The sequence below is a fragment of the Ammospiza nelsoni genome, chromosome 2 (assembly GCF_027579445.1).
Source record: "Ammospiza nelsoni isolate bAmmNel1 chromosome 2, bAmmNel1.pri, whole genome shotgun sequence".
In the NCBI taxonomy this organism is placed as follows: Eukaryota; Metazoa; Chordata; class Aves; order Passeriformes; family Passerellidae; genus Ammospiza; species Ammospiza nelsoni.
In genome coordinates, this window is record NC_080634.1 from 29,374,131 (window position 1) to 29,390,129 (window position 15,999).

General features: G+C 45.5%; 1 protein-coding gene across 1 annotated transcript in view; it reads left to right on the forward strand.

Moving 5' to 3' along the window:
* Positions 1-3,040: 3,040 nt before the first annotated feature.
* The window catches only part of SIDT1 (SID1 transmembrane family member 1), a 39,686-nt gene continuing 26,727 nt past the window's right edge, over positions 3,041-15,999 (forward strand). Inside the window, exon 1 of the mRNA XM_059493785.1 lies at positions 3,041-3,305. Within this exon, the coding sequence (XP_059349768.1) occupies positions 3,111-3,305 (195 nt within the window). The 5' untranslated portion in view covers positions 3,041-3,110. The remainder of the gene's footprint in view (positions 3,306-15,999) is intronic.

The following is a 15,999-nucleotide window of genomic DNA, read 5'->3' on the forward strand; positions in this document are numbered from 1 at the left end:
TTTCAGGTGAGGCTCTGGTCCTTGACTCTGCTGGAGCTACAGCTGTGCGGCAGCCCTGTCTGTATCCCTTTGTCCCTGCTGTCCCTGTTCCTGGCCAGTCCTCAGGTCTACCTCACTGCTGGGGACGTGCTTGCTGCTGATGGGACTGTCTGTCCCTGACTGCCATCACCAGACCTGGGGACGTGCCTGCTGCTGATGGGACTGTGTCTGTCCCTGACTGCCATCACCAGACCTGAGTCACTAACTGCACTGACCTCAGACCTGTCCCATTGCTGTTGACTTGTCCACCAGTCTGGACTCTGTTGTTTTCATACCCAGGCCTGTCTTGCTTGTTTTGCTCAGGGATGGAGCCCTGGCTGGTGAGGTCCCTGCTCTGCCCCTCTCTCCCCTCTCTGTGTTGTGGCACTTGGATTCCTGTCCCATAGGGAGCATCTGGCCCTTGCTGGCTCCTGCTGCCAGAGAACTTTGGCATACACAGGAAAAGATCACTTCCACTGCCTCAGACCCATGGTGTATCTGGATGAGAATATTCTCATCCAATACTCTTAGAGGGATTGGTTCTTTCTTCCAAAGTACAGGTTGCCCTCCAACAGCAACATCCAGGTGTAATGAAAAGGGAAAATGGGCTACTCATCTTTATCAAAGGGTCTGAGTGAAGTGTTGTATGTCAGCCAGCGTCCATTTGTTATCTGGAAAAGTAATGAAACGAGCTGTTTGGCAATCAATGTGTGAGCAACTAAACAACAGTAAAGTGATGAGCAGCAGGCACTCTGCATTTGTCCAGAACAAATCATGTCAAACTAACCTAATTTATTTCTTTGCCAAGATAGCTGATTATTAAGTGCTGAAAGGAATAGGTGAAATATGTTTTGACTCCATAGGGCTTTTGACATTGTCTTGAACATCACTCTCATAAAGGCAAATTTGCCTCAGATGGTATTAACATGAGAAGAGTGTGTGATTAAAAAGCAATTCCCAAACTGGTGCAGTGGATATTTTCCTGTCAATGGGAAGGTATATCATACAAAGAGATCTGATCTGTCTGCTAGGGTTGTTTACTTTCATTAGCAACTTGAATGATGGAGTTGACCTTTGACTTCAAACTTCTGCAAATAACACCAAGTCAAGCTGTATCATACCTTGGAGGCAAAGATTTGAACAAAGGTTTACCACTGCTAAATCACAGAAAGAGCCTCAAAATAGTGAGATGAAGTTAAGATAAGAACAATGTATGACACTTAGAAAACTTGAATTCTCCAATTAAAAATGAGGGAAAATGTGTAGTCTTTGGTAAGATACCATAATGTACATCTAATCAGGGAAATTGAAGAATAACATAACTCTGCATTGGAAAATGTGGACTATATGAGGAGCCACTTTTTTGCCACAAAACCAACACAACTAGAGAGGGACAATGAATTGATATCCCAATCTGGAATATGCATGACACCAAATGACGCAAAAATTATTTGCAGCTGACACAGCTACCTTGGCTTGCTTGCAGAGAACACCATCTTTGGGCCATCGGTCACATTGCTCTGAGGAACCAGGCATGGCCTTTACCTGCCTTACCTCCTCCTGTTGCCTGAAGCCTCCTCTCTGGGAGAAGATGAGTTTCCCGGTGTCCTGCCTCCATGTACATGCTAGAGGGCTGCTGGCCCTGGCAGAGGGACCTGTGCATCTGCAGAGAGCAGTGGTGAGGAAAGAGCTGTAGGGCTCAGGAGCCTTGGACTCTGCAGGGTGGGAAGGGGAGGCCACAAGCCTCCCAGTGCCACCACAGTCTGAAGTATCCCAGGACAGGTCATGTCACATCCTGTTAAGAGGCAAGATAGAGTCATAAACTCTCTTTGTCTGCAGAGCATGATGTTCCAGGCTGAAAGACAAAATCTTTGTGTTGGGTTCTCCATCTTCCAGCAGGCTGCAAGTGGTTTGTTTTGCTCCCAATGATACTTCTTGGGACTCTGACAAAAGGCAGGGTGACTTGAACCCTGCTTCAAGACGAACAGAACTGACACAATTGTTTCCTTTTTTCTCTTGGCAGAAATCGCACAAGGGCCCGGAGATCAAAATGGTAGCACAAGGCATGCTGGCTCGTTTTGCTGAGCTTTGCAACTTTTCCTCCAAAGACAACAAGTCATCCCCCAGGAACTCTCTCAGCCTTGAAAACAAAATCTGCAACTTGTGTAAAGCTTCTGGGGCTAGAGTCGCTGCAGTTGGAGACTGCAGGCTGACTTTATAAAACTGTGGCTCCTGAAAGTTTATCCTCAGGCTGAAAATCCCTTCCGATTGCTTTATAAACAACACTCCATTTTCTCTGACTTTAAAGTGCATCCCTATACCATGGGATCTGACACGTTTCCAAGGTGTGTTTTCAACAGAAGACCATAGGAGCATTAAGCCACGAGAGAGAGATCCCTTGCCTTTTCACAGCCCAACAGTATCGCTCTCATCTTGCTGAAAAGGTTAAGAGCATTGCAGTGTGGTTTGTAGCCAGATCCATGGATTACGCAAAGAAAAGATGCACCAAGCCATTTTCAGAATAATGAAATTACATTTTCTGCTGCTTTCCACACCTTTAGGCTTTAGGATGAGAAGCCAGGTTAGGGAGCACCCCATACAGGATTTCAGGTGCGACCTGCAGCTCCAGCAAGCCGGCAGAATATGGAGCGAGGACGCCCCTAAAGCGGTGGGCAGGGAGTGTTGAAGCCCTGCAGATGCTGATCGCCACGTGCCTGACGATGCCAGCGCGTCCCTGCGCTCACGGCACGGCTCCCCACGGGGGAAAGCTCACTGACAATCGGCCGCTAAGCCGGGCTCAGAATTTGGGGCCGGTCACAGAGAGGAGAGACCCTCCTCCCCTGGGCTGGCCAGCCCGCCGGCCGGCCTCCCTTCCCATCCCGTCCCCGCCCCGCCGGCCGGCGGAGGGTCCTTCCCCGGGGAAAGTTGCTCGGCGTCCCCCGGGCGAGGGGCGGGGGTGTGCGGCGCTGCCCCCGCCGCCTCTCGCCCGTGTCACCGAGCTATTTATTTGAACCGAAGCTAAAGCGCCTCGCCGCCCGCCCTGCCGGGGACACGCAGTCCGGGCGCCCGGCGGGGTGGGCAGGAAGGAGCCCATGGCCGGGAGCGCAGCCCCGGCCCCCGGGGCTCTGCTCTGCGCCCTGCTCTGCGCGACAGCGGCGGCGGCAGCGGCGGGGGGCGGCCCCGGGGACAACCCCGCTCCCGGCGCCTTCGGCCACGTCTACCGGGGCGCCGTGAACATCAGCTCGGAGCACGTCTACGCCTTCGCCTACCGCAGCGAGCCCGGGCAGGTAGGAGCGACCCCCGGCGCGGCGAGCACCGCGTCCCGCTGTCCCTCTCGGTGTGGGGTGTGTACCGGGGAGCGACCGGCTCCGCCGTGCGGGAGCGGGCCGGGCTCCCCCTCTGTCCTGCCCGCATCCTCCCGCCGCCGCGCTGCTCGGCAGCCGCAGTGCACCTGCGGGCTCCTTTCCGCCTTCCTTCCCGGGGCTGCCGGCTGGGAGGGTGCCGGTGTCCCCGGGGCTGCGGGGGACAGCGCAGGTGGATTGGTGCCCCCCACCGCCACAGGGGGGGTTTGGTATCCAGCAGTTCTAGCAGCAGAATGCGATTGAAGTCTAGAAGACAGTTGTGAGGGTAATAGTACTACATTAAAAATAATTTTTAAAAAACAATACAAAACCCACAAAAAAGCCAAACTACAAAAAAAAGAAAAAAAAAAAAAGAAAAATAGAAAAAAAAAAAAAGATTGTATTTGCATGTGCACTTAATAAGCCTTCTTAATGCCGTTTTCCCCGCTTTGCATTTTCTTAGGATCAGAGTGCTCTCCCCTGTCTCCCCTGGTAGCTTGGGAGGTGAGACAGGGCTGTGCACATGAGGTGTGTCATGAGGAGAATGCAGGGCAGGATGGCCAGGGCCATCCATGGCTGGTTGATGGTGAAAACAAACCTGTCCTCTATGTATACCCAGTTATTGTGGGTTCCCGCCACCCCACTTTTTGTGTCATGTTTATCTCAAGTACCTAAGTGGTACCTTGGAAACTCTGCCTGCCTCCCCCCCACCCCTGTTTTTTTGGATTTGGTGTTAATTGATGAGTAAGATGATCTGATGTGCCAAAAGATGGTGAACTAGGTAGATGACTCTTCCCTCCTGTCCTCAATTGCACAGAGCAATAGAAGATGGAAGCTGTGGCTTTTTCCCACACTGTATACTATACAATAAAATGCACCTGGTATTTATGGGCCAGCAGTTCGGTGTCTGGGCTATGATGCAACTGAGCCCAGCCTTACTTAACTGTTGGGTGTCACCAGTGATCTCAGGAGGTCTCACCCAAAAGCACACTTTGGGCTTGAGCTCCTTTTGCAACGAAGTCTAAGTTAGGCTTCTGCAGGTGTTACAAGTGTTGGGTATTACCATGAGGGCCTGTTGGCAGTCCAGATGTTGTCTGTGGCTTGTTAGCAGAGACAGCATGAATACTGACTTCAGTTAAAATTAATCTGTTTCCTTCAATTTAAGGTGCTCTGTGAAGCCGTGTGTTTTTTTGCTGGACACCTCTGGAAAGAAAGCTTTCCCTCCTGGAGAGCTCCAGTGGGAGGAAGCACAGGGCTGCTCAGGGGTGTTTGCAGGTACCTAAATGCAACTTCTAGGCTACTTCTAGACACTGAGCTCTTCCTGTAGCTGTGAAGTACAGATTGCTCAGTACAGACTGCTGCCTTACTTGAGCAGGAGCTCTAATGGACTAATCTCCATGGTCCTGTGTGTTGGAACATGAAGTCTCTGCAGAGATAGGGTCAAGAGCATATGTAGGAAGGGAAAATTCGAGTTTGAGATTTAATATTTTTTTCAATGCAGAACTCACCAAGCACTGCCATGAATATGCTCAGAGGGCCATGCAACCAGCTCCTGCTAGAAAAAGTGTTTGGAAGATAAAAACTCTTTAAATAAAGATGAAATTTCATAGGAAGTTTTCTAATGAGGGAAGCCTAGAATCGGGTTCTGATTATAGAGGAGGCTCCAGAGAGACTTTATTATGGCCTTTCAGTATAAAAAACATTATCAAATGATCGAGAAGAGCCTTCTTCATCATAGTGACAGGATAAGGAGCAACAGTTTTGTACTGAAAGAGTGTCAATTTGGGTAGGGCATAAGGAAGAATTTATTTTATGGTGAGGCACTGGAACAGGTTGTCCAGAGAAGTTGTGGATACACATAATTGGGAGTGTTCATAGGTTGGATAGGGCTTTGAGCAACCTGATCTAGTGAAGATATCTCCCTGCCCATGGCAGGATGTTTGCACTAGATGATCTCTGAAGATGATCTTCTAATTCTGTGACTCCTCACTGAGCTCTGCAGGTGCCATTTCTGAGATGAACCAGTGGCAGCGGGGAAGAAGGTGGCTGACCTAGCTGGGGGATGGCTGTGGCTGCGTGCAGCCCCTTTCCCAGCTGCAACCCTGAACCCATGAGAGGCAAACATGACTGGGTCTCCTCTTGCTGGCATGGTCAAAGGCTGAGCTGTCTTGGTGTTCCTGTGTCTCCCTGTTGTTGAGAATTGCTCAAGATTTAGAAGCTTGGTAGTGGAAACCTTGGCTTGGCTTTAATGACCAAGTTCTTGTGGGCAGGGTTTTCTTAGGCAAAAGTTGGGAAGGTGTTTAGTGACATGCTGTCTTCTTGGTGTTGAGTCTTGTGAAGCAATGCAAGTCCTGCAAAAATTCATTATATTAGTCACTACCTTTTGCTACAGTCTTAAGCCTTGAACTCCTAGTGAGGGAATACCAGCCAGTGTTTGCCAGTTGCCTGCCACTTGTGAGCTCTCTGCTCTTCCTGGTCTTTTTGTCTCTTCCTGTCTCTGTGCTGATGGCAGTTTAGCCAGAAGCCTCTGATAACTCAAGGCAGATACCACATGGGTAATTAACCTTAGTTACAGAGAAGTTAATTGAATAAAAAGAGCATTCCCCATGTGGAAGAGCTGCAGTGGATGAGTTTAATTGCTTTCCCCTCTGAAACAAAGTCAGGTCTGGAGAGATCTGGTTCTGAAAACAGGAATTTGTTTTCATGATGCTGTAAATTCTGCTGTTTTCCTCTCTGCTTCTCTCTCTTATGAAGCCAGACCTACAAAGCAAGGGAAAACTTGCGAACAAGGGCAAAATGTGAAGGTTGGCTTGTGATCCATCAACCATCTGTAAATTTTCTGGTTACTGATGTGCTATGGGTGCACAGGCAGCTGAAAATGCATCTGAATAGAGCAGTGCTTGGATGTTGGATGAGAGAAAGGAGGGAACAAGACCTTTCCTCCTGTTTGGTGCTTTAGAGACTTGCTGCTTTCTGAAAAGTGATGTGCTTGCCTGATCTCAGAGGATGTTCTTCATCCACATCATCATTTTTACTCCTTGGAATATGGAAATGCATGCAAGACAGGAGGGAAAAAATGAGTGCCATGAGAATATTCACAAGCAGATAGATACAAAGTGAAGAAACCACAGCTCAGGGCTCTGCAGCAGAGCTGCTCTGAGACATGTGGCTTCCTCTCTGTACAACTTGTGGGTAAAATGAAAATGATGATACATGTATGTGAATCAAACCACCTAGCTGAAATTTCTGTGTGTAAAACATCTCTGTCTGTGGAGGGGGAAAAGCCTTCTTATGTGCTGTGCAGAAACACTTGTCTTGAGGCAGGAGAGCTGACAGTCTTTTATGTACTCGGATTTAGGCCTTAATTGCTGAGGTGGAAATGTGAAGCTAAATCTGTGCTGAGAAGTGCAGACACCTCTGCTTACTGCTAAGACTAAGGGGGTAGTCTTACTGCATTTGAATTCCCTTTTTTCTCTTCTAGCTGCTCTTTGAAATTTCCCCCCTGTACAGCTGTTTGTTTAGTTTTTAACTCCAAGAGTAAAAAAATATAGTAATAAACCAAACTGTGTCACTTGTTGCTAAGCCCTCATGCTCTAACAGCAAATGCAGATGCGCACTGTTAGAAGTCTGGTGAGCAATTAGTTGAGCAAACAGGGTTATTTTATTTTAGAATTATTTACACTGGAGACATCCAGGATGAGAGTAAAAAACAAGCACACTCATTCCACATGTTCAACATGTTCCTGCTTGGGAGGGAGAAAGGAAGGAGACCTTTGCTGATTTGCTGGAACTGCATGTGCAGTGCGTTCCTGCTCAGAAGACTGAAAAAGTGCTGTAGAATGTTTCTGCTGGATTTACCACAAACTGGAGAAGGCTTTATGTGACAAGTAAGAGAGCCTGCTTACTTCTGTGTTTGCAGTAATACCAGGGTTTTCAGAAAGAATAGTGTGTGTGTGAGTACTGATAGAAATCAAAGTGAATGAGACTTTCCACCACTGTAGGATCTGGCAGTTGTAATGGTTAATTTGCTGAAAACACAAATTGTACTAATATTGTGCAGGTTGGTATGTCCTGTACCAAAGTGTAAGTAGTCCAGGAGAATATCATGAGAAAGAAGACAACCAAAGTTCTTTTTCCTCATTGGAGCTCAGGTCAGTTGAATGTATGATTTGGGAAATACTTGCACTATATTTGGAAAACCAAGTATCTCTGAAGAGAACAAGTTTCCAACTTTCCATTTGTAGGCAAAACTGCTGCAATCCAGACACAGTTCCTGGACATTCATGCAGTACATGTTGGTTGCGATGAGCTCGGAAGCTGAGCAGTGGGCTGTGTCTATTTTAAGAGAAAGAGTGGGTGCTATTTCCCTCCTCCTCCCTTGCCAGGACTAGGAACAGAGCCCCAGTCCCAGTTCCCATATGGCTCAATTTACCATAAATCGTGATTGACAGTTGATTAATCTGTGGCTTCTCTGCTGAGCAGTTGTGCAGTGTGAGGATGTGTAGTAGCCCTGGAGTGTGTTGAATGTCTTGTCTGTGAAGTCTGTCTGAGGAGTGATGGGTAAAAAGTTACCTTCAGTCTATGGGAGGCTGTGTGCTACCAGGGAGGGTTGCTACTGTCATTACTCTTCATTTTTTCAGAGTTGCAGATAGGAAAAATTTGATTGCCCTAAAGGAAGAGTAGTTTCAACACTAGCAAGAAGATCAGAAGTCCTCCAATTACATGCCTTAAGTTTTGTGACCAAGTGCCTTTTCCAGCCAAAGAGCACAATGCATTAGTGTTCCTCTGACCTCTAGTGAATGGGTCTCGTTTCCGAGGTGTGGATGGTAGTTGCACTTGCTTTCCTTTAGGCAAGAAGCCAGAACCTGTATGTTCCTCTGGAATTGTGTGATGACTCACACAATTGCTCAGACTAAAGCCATATGGCCTAGCTGCAGGAAAACTCCTTGATTTGCTACACAGGGCAGCCTGGTTTAATAAGTAGCAGTGATCAAATCTGTGTTTGCTGTTCTCTGCTGTTTGACATACTAGTGTAGGTCTCACTCCAGCAGGACCAATGTCTATTATAACAACTCTAAAAGCAATTTTTTCACCTCTTGCTTCTGAGCTGGCTTTGGGTTTCACATGTAGGAACCTTCAGGCTAAACTACCTTGAAGTATTCCTATAGTGTCCTGCACACGTTCTCCATAATGTTAGTCTTGGCTCCAGCCCAGCTTTCAGTCCACAGCTACACCATGCATGCAATAAAACTTTAGTCTGCTGTTTGGAGAAGGCTGAGCCTGAGCTATAGTGAGGACAACAGGCTGAGTTCTGTCTTTCCTTAATGCTGAGTGGAAGCCCACCAGTTTAGCCACAAAGATGCAGGTAAAAATCAAAGAAATTGGCAAGATTACAAATAGTTGCATAAGAAGATCTCCTGATGTTGGTAGAGCTGCTGTTATTACAGGATCTCCAGGGCCTGAACACTATTGCTCTTTGGTTGCTGGCTCTAGTCTGTTCACCACAGGACCCTGGAAGAGCTTCAGCACACCATTTCTGGAACCTAATAGTAAATGTCTTATGTGACAGGAATGTAGGCACGATGTCAAGTCCAAAAAAAATCAAAGCAAATTATAGTCTATGGTATCTGACGCCAAGCAAGGTTCAACAGAATCCCTTTGGAGTAACTTTTGTGTATATAATTTATATTTCTTAAAGAAAACAGGCAACCCTAGGAGGTGACAGCGTAGGCAGTGTAGAGCTCACAGCACTTGGAATGTGGTTGCTGTTTCTCAGTAGGTTCTCTTGAACACTCCTCACCCTGCCTAGGGTCACACAAAAAGCTTTTGCTTACAGGGGAAAACAAAAGTAAACTATGAGAGAAATTGCATGGGGATCTGCTAAAAACTCAAACCTGACTGTTGTTTTTTGCATCAGAAAATAGTCTTGAAAACTCTGACAAAAGTGTAATATCTTAGTTGAAAGAGCAGTGTGGGATGTGGCTTCGCTTTGGTCGGGGGATAGAAGCAACTGAGAACCCCTCAAACTTGAATTATTCTTTATCTTTCTAGGATTTTGCACTTTGTGGGTTTTCCTACCTAGGAGGCAAAAAGAGAGTGCATCTTGACAGAGGCTATCAGTTTGCAGGCTTTAGGGGAAAAAACTGAAAGCTGCTCTGGTTTCTCACAGGGTAGCCAGCAGACCTTCAGATGGTGACTGCGGTGCTGGCAGGATTTTTATTTTTATTTCTAATGTGTAAGCTAATGCTGTCAAGCTCGATAACTTGTCCTTGAACTAAAGGATCTCTTTTGAATTCGAATGTTGTTCTAAATCTTAGTCATTCTCTTCTTGTTGGGCCATCATGTTTAAAATCAAGGATGATCAGGTTTTGTTGTTCCCTTCCCATCCCCAAGATGTTTAGATTAAAAAAGAAAACAAATTCTGAATTGAGGAACTTCATCAAAATGCCTCTCCTCAGTTTGAACTCTTTCCAAGAACAGTGCAGCAATTTATTATACATTTGCATTGTAAGTAGAGGCTGAAATGTCCTCAAATAACTTGTGCAGAAGTTGTTGGTAGGGAGGTAAGCTTTTTCTGTATGGACCTCATCTGCTATTTCAGGGGATATTTAAGGAATTGAAGTGCAGACTGTAAAAGGTATATTGCAAGGGTGTGCCATCTGCTCCGTTTGAAAATATAGTTTAGTACATTTGCATAAGCAAACATAATTTTGTGCTGTGTACACTTGGAGAACCACAGAGGATTTCAGAAGCAGCCTTCCTTAGTTTTTACACGGATGTTTTTCTTTGAGCATAGAAATAGCTACTTCAGAGTAGTTTAAAATAAATGGAAAATGATTTTAAAAAAAGATATCATGCATTACAAGACATAATTCAATCCACATCCAAAGTGCTGAACTTCTTCACATACTGAAGTGAAGAACTTGGGAGCCAAGAAAGAACCAGGGATCTAAGTTCTGGCCGCAGACCCTGGAGTTAGTGCCAGGAGCTTGGAGTTACACGGTTATGATTTGGAAAGGTTATATACCATTTTGTTTCAAGGGTTGGCCTGGCCCAGAGTTCCAGCTGCTGTGGTTTAGGAAGATGCAATTACTGCAGAGTAGTTTGTTCCTTAACTTACTGTTCAAAATAGGATATTTTATTTTTAGCATCTTTCTGAAGTCTGAGGGTGTTCAGAAACAGGTACCTATTTCATCCAGCATAGCAACTCCCACTTTATCCTTCTGGCTGTCCTGGAGACTCCCTGGCGACATTGGTTAGAGGACAAAACTTCAATAATGGAAAAAGATAAATATTATCATGTTTTATATTTGTCTTACTTCCATTTACGCTTCACAGATACTGTTGCAAACAAGTGAACTCATGGCAAAGTCCACGGCAGACTGTAAATCCACACAGCACATTTGCACAGAGTGAAACATTTAAATGAAAAATACTAATCCTGGAGCAGTTATGTTAATGTGTCCAAGGGCGTGCTTGACGTACCCAGAGTTTGTCTCTTCATTTATGCTGCTTCAGGTGTTTAATACTCCTGGCAGAAATACTGGAAGAAAACTCTGGGCCAAGGTTATTTGACAGATTGCTTTTGGCAATTAAGTCTTATTGACATTGGAGCGCAGAGACAGAGAAAGGCTGAAAGGGAATGATCCTCTGAGCTCCACTTGTTCTGTTGTCAGCCAGGAGCTGACGTCTCCTGGGACTGCAGAAAAGAGATTCTCTGAAACCTGTACTGTCTCAACTATTTTCCTTCCGGGTCTCAGCTTCCCCCATTACCTCACCAGTGGGAAGATCAGCAGAGCTGGGTGCTGGTGGGGTATTCATTCACTGCCTCGATTGCTCCAGTCCATCTGGCTCAATCCTACCTCACCTAATTTTAGGGTCTGTATAAAAATGAAGCACCTCTTTCTCATGCAGCAGCCAGCATTAGCAGTTCAGTGCCTTTTGCACACGTATCCAGTGCTGAGGCCTTTCCTTGGAGCAGCAGTGAGTGTTTGCCTGCCGGATGTTCCCTGCCCACGGGCCTGGCCCTGTGCCTGGCAGGCCCATGAGCGCTGTCGCAACGCGGGCTGGTAATCCCAACAGGCTGCCAGGGAGCGCCTGGCGTGTGGGTGCAGCCCTGCTGTGACTCAAAGGCTTTGCTTAGCAAGAGCTTTTGGAAAGGAGTCCATGGTAAAGCCCTTGAAAACCTTTGCTTATAGCACAAGGTGTTGTTGCAACCTCCTGCCTTGCCCTTAAATTCACATCCCCACAGTCTTTAGATGATGTGTGATCTCTGTGGCAAATGCAGATTTAATTATCAGTCCAAAGATTCTTTCATGTCAACGAGAGCCTGGTTTATTTTGCTTAATGTTTGCAGCCATGTTGGTTCTGTTCAGCTGTGCAAATCTGGGGCTGGCTCCTTCTGCCTGTTCCCATCTAGAGAATGGAATTCAGTTATACTTTTTTTCCTTTCTTTTCTTCCCTCCCCCTATCTCCATGGTGGTGGTGGAACTGAAGTACAAATATTTGTCTTTCCTGGTCTAACACGTTTTTATACAGAGCTGAGAGCTCTCTCTTTATTCAGCTGTCTTGTTGCCCTGTCCACCTTGAAACACAGGAGAAACTTCAAGGTCAGTCATCTGAGAAACAAAACTATCGTGAGCCTGCTGGTGAATCGCCCCTGCACACGGCAGAGCCTTGGCACTGGGAAGGAATGTGAGGAGCAGAAGTCTCTGAAGCACTCCTGACCCTGCCTCAGCCCCACAGCACAAAAGGCAGCAGTGTTTATTGCTGACAAATATTTGTGCAGGGCCTGCCTTGTCCAAGGGAGCATTTGGTACACAAGTTTGTTTCCCAAGATGAGGGTTTCAGCTTCGACGCTGCCGATGAAGTCTAGCACTGTAACACCAATAGACCCAGCCTCCTGCTGAGAGTGTACAAGGAAGGGGAACGTGGAACTAGTTTTCTGTGGGGCTGGCAATGATCTCCTCCAAAATGAAGTTCCTCAGCAGTGCTGGCAATGCAGGACTGACAGCAGCCTGGTTGACCCTGTTTCTGTCCAGGCAAAACTTCCTCCTCATCTCACCAGTGCTAAGTGAGTGGGGATGGATGCAGAGAAGGCTCATGGTCTTTGTGATGATTATAATTTTAAATTAAAACACTGGTTTTTCACTGGAGTTCCTCTTGTCTCCACATCAAGTTTTGTGTTGGAAGGGGGAGGTATGTGTGACGGGAGCAGTGGTTCTGTATCAAGGAAGGGTTCTTGAGTTAGAACTGCTTGTTTTTAAAATGAAACAACCTTTGGAAAGGTGTGGAGGGGGAAGCATGTTTGAAATAAATAAATCACTTCTTTTTCTTCACCTCCTACTTTTTTTCACTCTTGTAAAAATATTTTGCTGAAGGCAAATGCCAAATGACTTTCAAAGGGGAAGATGGGATTAGTAGCATTGACTCAATAGTGAATTCATTAAATCTGTAGCATGAGACTGTGTATGTTGTCTATATAAAGGCAAGAGAATCTAGAAGCAAAGCATGGATTACAAGTTTAAGGTAGGTCAAAGAGAAGAAGGCCTAAAAAATCATAAACATCCATTCATAGGTGTTATATTTTTATCCCTGTCCCTTCTGATGCTCCTGCTAGACAGTTCATCCTGCCAGGGAAAATGCCTTTCTCCAAGACACTAATTAAGATTCCTTCTAATCTGTAGCACGAAATTGGAGAGTGAGTGACAGGAGATGAAGAGAAGCCCTGGTTGCAGTTAAATGGTAATTCTTCCTGGACTTTCTCAAACTTCCTCATAATTGCAGCTACATTTTTCTGGACTTATGCCCAAGCTTATTTCCAAGTCATCAACCATTAATTGGGAACTTCTTGTGCAGGTTTGGCCAGAAGGCAAATCCCACCTGTTTTGTTGCAGTGTTTGGCAGAAATATAGCTGTCGTGTAAGAAAGATGCCCATCAACCAAAGCTGTTGGGAGCTTCTTAATCACCCTGTTTGTTTCCTGGACTTTATTAAAATATATTGATGGGGTTACACTCAGTGTGATGCTCCAGATTGATCTGGGTATGTGCAAATGTAGTGGAGCAGAGGTATTCATTGCAAGTGAATTGCTGGTATATTGAGGTGAAATTTAAATTACATTGGGATCTTAACGAACTGCTCTGTAAGTTTTGCTTCTGACTTTCTGATGTTCCTCTCTGTTTGAGGCACCCTGTTTGAATGTGGCCTGGGAAGAAGCTTTGCTTGTGTAGAGTGCAGAGAGGAAGGTTAGAGGGGGAAAAATGTGGGATCCCATCTGTGAGTCCATACTTAGGCCACAGTTGGTCTTGCCTTGGTGCAGCTTGGTGTTGCCCCAAATATCAGACCAAAAAGAGCTCAGGGCACCTGAGTATGGACTTTTAGGGGAGCAGGACAAAGAAGCTATAACCAGCTGTAACAGAGAGCAAATACAGAGTGCTAAGCACAGTAAGGATGTAGAGAAGTCGTTATGGTAGTAATATGGCATATACCAGTTTTCTTGTGGGTAAATGCTTAGATTTAAAAGAGTATTGAGTCTTGAGACTCTTACCTCCCTCTCCTGATATTCCTATTTCCTACACATATTATAAGATAATGGAATCAGCAGCAAAGCTGAATAAATGTTGTAGGTGGTGTATAATCAGCTTAGCTTTGTGGAGAGAGGGGAACCAAATGAGGGGTCTGGCAGCTGGATCACAGCAGAGGGAAGGGTCTGCCACTTCACAGGCTTTTCTCTGACAGAGCATTGTCACCAATGCTTTTATTTCCCTTCCCTTGTGCTTCTCTAGAATAGATGGGAAACATTATTTTCTTACTGAAAATGATCAATCACCATAACAGGTCTCCCAGAGAGGTTATGGAGTCTCCATCCATGTTCAGCTGGCTCTAGGTGATCCTGCTTGTGCCAGTTCTGGTAGCCCCAGTATAAGGAAGCTATGGACTTGCTGAAATGAGTCCAATGCAGAGCCACAAAGCTGATGAAGGCACTGGAATACCTCTCCCATCAGGAGAGGGCTGGGAGGGAGCTGTATTCATTTAATGTACACATACTCATGTACAGTTAAGAAAACCTGACTATCTGCAATATATGCATAACTCATATCCTGGGTTATGGTCTGTATTTGTGCAGTCAGGGGAGAGGAGAATTTCCCAATCTCTGGCTTGTATTTATGGATAGTTGAGGATGCATGAGCCAGTAGTGATGTTTGCTGTGAGTTTGATGTGAGCTCCCCATTGCATTGAGCTGATGTGCTGAGCCCTGGAGGGTTCACAGAGGCTTGTCCAGCCTGAGGCAAGCAAGAATCACTTCACCTGTGGAGGTGGGCTTGCTTGGACTGTTTCATGTGCAAAAAGCTGCTGGACAGGCAGCTGAAATGTGTCCTTTCTGCAGTGATAGTTGTTTTCCCCTTGGGTGGAGAATTGTTCCATGTCCTTGCAGGAGACTGGCTTGACCATTTTGTCTTCATGCTCCTTAGATTTGTTTTCTTGTTCAGTTCCAGTTGCTTCCTTCATGTCCTCACTCCCTGTCACAGCAAACACCAAGAAACAAGCAGGAGCTTGTTCAGCCCAGTCCCTGTGTGTCCAAGTCACACCAGTGTGTGCTGGCTTGGCTCCCTCGGGGCAGCTGCAGGGAGTAAGCAAGCCACTGAGTTATCTTCCAGTGCTGCTGTGGTGACACCCTTCATGTGTTCCTTGAGTGTTTTGCTTTGTGCTGCTGTTTTTCTTAGCTTTGTTTTAGCGCTTTATGGTGAAATATACTTGGAAACAAAATTGCATATATAGTTCTTGTGACTGGAAGGAAAAACTGGAAAGCAGACCAGAAAAGCTTTGCAAAGGTTTAGAAGCCAGAAGGCAATGAGAAAGGATTCTAATGTCTGCCCTCCTATTTCAAGGGAGTTTTAATTAAATTATTTGGTTTTTTTGTTGTTGAAGACTTAATTTTTTTAGGAATTGGTGTCTGTTGCCTCTGTATTATGGTAATAATGTCAGGAAAACTGCTGATTATGGCTTTCAGGAAGGTGTTTTGTTCTACTAGATTCAACTCTCATGTGAGTCAAGAATCACCAAACAAGAATAAATAGGAAATTTTCTTTTACTTGGAATTGCAGAGGTAAGTAATTTCTCTGAAACTGGTGTCCCAAGGGTAAGAATAAGTTGCTGTCTCTGATAACTCTCCTTCTTCTAGCTTCCTAATTCTGTATGCTCTTTTCAGAGTGTGCTACCTCCTTGACCCTTTACTCTTCTTGGAGGGAATAAAATCAGAATATCTGTGGGAAGCATTTTACTGATCTAGTGAGAGTCCATTATAATCTTTCAGGATGTGGCAGGTTTAAAATGTGTATGTATTATCTACTTAATATGTTTTCATTATTTCAAGGCCTCTAGTTGAGATGGACTGTTTCTTATCATATGATGAGTTATGAACTCTTGTATTTTGTATTCTTCATCAGTGTCTACAGTTCTGGAGAGGGAGCTGAAGGGATGCTGTTTTCAAATGGCAATGGTGATATTTCTATGTGGTACAGACAAACTTCTTGCTTCTTAAATAGTGAACTGAGGGTGTGTTACACCACAGCTGTCCTACTTCTGCAACCACATGGTGGCCAATGATAATGTAAGGAGAAACTTCAATTGCTGGTGAA